At 33.6% G+C, this 4124-nt stretch overlaps 1 protein-coding gene across 4 annotated transcripts in view; it reads right to left on the reverse strand.

Annotated features, from left to right (window-relative positions):
• LOC106469689 (microtubule-associated serine/threonine-protein kinase 3-like) overlaps window positions 1-4124 on the reverse strand; it is an 83554-nt gene that overhangs the window by 31935 nt on the left and 47495 nt on the right. For 3 of the 4 annotated variants that reach the window (XM_022398270.1, XM_022398268.1, XM_013930196.2), the window contains exons 7-9: window positions 2878-3038; window positions 2187-2262; window positions 1473-1682 (exon numbers count right to left, since the gene is read on the reverse strand). In XM_022398270.1, the coding sequence (XP_022253978.1) occupies window positions 1473-1682; window positions 2187-2262; window positions 2878-3038 (447 nt within the window). The remainder of the gene's footprint in view (window positions 1-1472; window positions 1683-2186; window positions 2263-2877; window positions 3039-4124) is intronic. The other variant, XM_022398269.1, reaches the window with a different exon arrangement.

Below are 4124 nucleotides of genomic sequence, written 5' to 3' on the forward strand. Positions count from 1 at the left end.
AATCTGGTGCGAGGAGACATGGAAAAGGCAATGGGAGTCAGGAGACAAGAAGGAAAACAAGAGGGAAAAAATAGGAGAGAAAATTACATGGCAAAAATAGTAAAGACTAAAAGTAGAGGATAATGCTGCTCTATAACTGGTAATGGTCAAAACAGAAAGACCATTGTTGAAAAACCAGGTAAAAATTTGAATAGGTAAGGGACAGAAGGTGGGGAAGGGATGAATACATGACTGAGAGACCAATAGCAAAAAAATACACCATTTATACTGCCATGGAAGAGGAGCAGAAGGAATGGATAAAAGAAGGGATGCTACCCAGGTGGAAAGTCTGGAACCTCTTACAGAATGTCCAAGGTGTGAAAACACACTGACCATGATCAGGTGCCCCCTTGCCAAGTTATGCAAGAGACAACTGTCAAGTTGTTAGAATGAATCATTACTGTTTTGCCCCTCAAAGTTTGCAGGAAATGAATCAATGCCAGATGAACAGTCCAAAGTTCCACAAGATTGCTATTTAAATTCGACTCGACTAACGGCACGAGATCTCTTGGGCATCACAATATGGCCCCCAGCCCAACAAGAAAGCAGGCAATAAAAAGATGCACCTCTGGTCATGGAATTGTGTTGTCCCTGTCCAGCCACAAGGCAAAATCGGTCTGGAGGGAAGGGATACCAGGTATTCCAGGTATTCTAGGCCAAGGAGAATAAGGGCCTCCAAGGAAGCCCAAGTCTCCAAAAGAGTAAGAACCTCCCACACAGGTAGAAAAGATGAGGATTGACCTTCCAAATCATCAACAAACACAGTCGAAGGGGAAAAGGCTGGATTCGACTGAGATGGACATTCAAGAATACTCTAAGATGAATGAAGTATTGATTGGTGTGAGGATGGACTTCACCTTGACCAGCCATGCTAAATCGAAAAGTGAAGATTTGGTTCTACTGCATAGAGGGAGTCAGTTGCACTAAGAGGGCATGTCGCACTTCTGCTGGTGGAAGGTTGTCACATGCTTACTTGCATGTTGCAATGCAGTTATATGTTATATCATGCACACAGAAGGCAGTAGAAATAAAGTAAGCTATTTCATGAACAGAGGTAAGATCATTTGTATGTTACAATGCAGTTATATTATGCATATAGAGGGCAGTACAAATCGATAAAAGCTAATTCATCAGCAGAAGTAAGGTATCGTATTGTAACTTTAGACATTTTTCAAAACTTTCTTTGCAAGCTACCCTTAATATATTTTGGATTCAAAAATTATTCAAATTAAAGTTACACTTATTATCTATACATAATTTTGGAAATTTTACATATAGGTGTGCACTCAACACCTAAAAAATTACTCACCAGTCATTATGGGTTCAATTAATGTTGTGCTTAATTACCACATTTTATCAAAGTCAGCAAAGAATCAAAAATCATCAATAATGAAAATTTTCAGAGCTATTCCCAATGAAGATAATTAATCTACCTCAGTTAACAACTTCTCCAAACTTTCAGACATTTCACAGAAATAACGTGAAGTCACAAGCTTCTCCTGTGACTTTTGTAAACAATCCCGAGCCATTTCTATAACTTGATGGTGAGCAAAGTGAGCTACAGCATCAGAATTGATCACTGAATTAATCTGCTTCGCACTACTGATGAAGTTCTGTAGTTTTTCTTCCATCTGTTGAGTAGCCTATAAAGACAAATATGAAACATGATTAAAATTAAATGTTTCAAACACTTTAGCACACACCAGTAAAGAATTAAGATTATGATGAAAATCCTCTGGTAAAAAAATAGCTACAAATATAAGCATTATGATGAGAAACATGGTTTTAAGATAAAGAGATTGATTATCAATAGCAAATTGTGTCAAAGTTTATTAATAATATTTGCAGATGTTCTAAAGTGAAATGTTTGTAAAATTAAAATTTTTTCTAAATTCAAACAGCTAGAAAACATTGGTATGTATGTATTTTTATATCTTGCATATATACATATATATACACACTGGAAATACAATGTTTTATAGGCACTTGAAACTTGAAAACCAAACCAAACCTACAGATCCAACTCTATTCAATAAAAACAAATTGCATATATTTAGAACTTAACACCAAAAATAAATGAAACTCAACTAAATTTGAAAACAAATTTCTGGGTGATTCTCTTTAGTCAATATCTTAATAATACATACCTTTGGAAATCTCTCTTTGTACACACTGTTCATTAGAATAATATCATTATCCATACCAGGTGACCTCATAGGACTGCTATGAAAATACAGATGAACCAAACAGAGTTAACGTTTTACTTTTTTTTTGGAACACACAATTCTTATAAAACCATCGTTTTATGGACACTTGTATTATCAACGTAAGTGTAAGAAAAGAAATCCGAAGAAAGGAAGAAACATTGGTAATTCAATAAAAAGTGCCTTTGAATCCGCTTTAAATAAGTATTTGTGGTTAAAAAATTTAAAATTTCAAGCAAGTTTAAGTACACAGTGGATTGACAAGTCTATGTTTCTCATTTGACAAAAATATTGCCTTTATTTCTCATTTGCTCATTATTATAATGTTGCAATCAATAATAATCAGACTATCTTAAATATTCATGTGACTTCATTAACCATTAGCCTAAATTCATATTTCTAAAAAAAAGAAAAGCATCCAAAAATCTGATTTTATAATCTGAAACGACTACAAGAAAATTATGAAACTTTTACAAATATAATGTTTAAATCCTGTCATATATACACTTTACCAAATCTAACAATCCTATCCATGTAAGAAAATCTGTTAAAAGCCAAAGTTTCTGTTGCAACAAAAAAAATTCCATTTAATAACAGCAACAACAAATAAATGGTATAATGGAAAATACGCAACCTCAAACTTCGAGATCTTGGACGCATTAATGGGGACTTGCAGCCTTCTTCTTCCAAAGGAGGGTTACTCTCACTACTGCTGAATCTGGTAGGCTGACACTGTTCCTCCAGAACACAATGGGTTGGCAGAGGATGAAGTCTTTCTTGAGAAGAGCATTGAGACTGAAAAATGTTAAAAACCTAATAAAGATATGGTCTGATTTCAACCTCTTGTGTTACATACTGGTGATGAGCGTTGTTGCACAATTGTATAATTTTGCACTGGGACACCAAGAAAAATATTTTCTTTAGTTAGTGAAAAATACCAATATACAAATTACATAATAAGAGAAGTAACAGAGCTCTTTAACCCTTTTACTATGGGCAGGTTAAATAGTGCATGTAATGACCTTTTAGGGAGTTATTTTTAAAACTTTATCAAATAATTTTACTTATGTCAATGAAATTGGCATCAAAACATAATTTATAATTCAAATTATAATATGTTTTAATTTCTTAATTTAAATAGAAATATAAATAAAAAATTGCTAAATATCAATTTCTGTGTGTCACATAGCATCTCCTCTTGTCTTATTGCTCAGTTTATTTCACCTGCCATACGATGTGTACAGTGATTAATGAACTAGAAACTCGACTGAGATATGGACAAACTAAATATAATATAAGAACTTCCCTTCTCACCTCTTTGATTTGCTGTGATGTTAATATATTTAGCATATCTACTAGAGTGGCTCCTCCCACAACTCCATTCTTTTGAAACCTCCTATTTAATCCCACCCAATTCTCTTCAGTACGGGTTTATAACCAACAGAAAGAGCAGTTACACTTCTACATAAATGTGACAGTAGTTTGTAAATAGCTTGAAGGAGAAAGTCATAATTTTGCCATAACTGTTGAAATATGATGACTAAGTCATTGCTCTGAATAGGAATTGAATGTTTTGTAACCCACATATAACTTATTTAGAGACCAAGATAAGTTACAGGGGTTCTGTGTATCCTAATATAGTCACCTGATAATGTTTTTTTTGTTTTCTAAGATGTATATATATGAAGCCTACAAAAATTAATATCTTTTCACCCTCCACATAGAAGAATATAAGAGGCTTACAGCTAGGCTTAGCATGTCTGACACATGAGCACAAACTTTTGTATAACCATCAGTACTCCAAAACGTTTTTCTTCAAAATATCTTCTTATTTATTCTCTATGTTTTAAGAAAAATAACTAGAATTTAAACATTTATGGG

Source organism: Limulus polyphemus, unplaced genomic scaffold (genome assembly GCF_000517525.1).
Source record: "Limulus polyphemus unplaced genomic scaffold, Limulus_polyphemus-2.1.2 Scaffold3613, whole genome shotgun sequence".
Taxonomy (NCBI): Eukaryota; Metazoa; Arthropoda; class Merostomata; order Xiphosura; family Limulidae; genus Limulus; species Limulus polyphemus.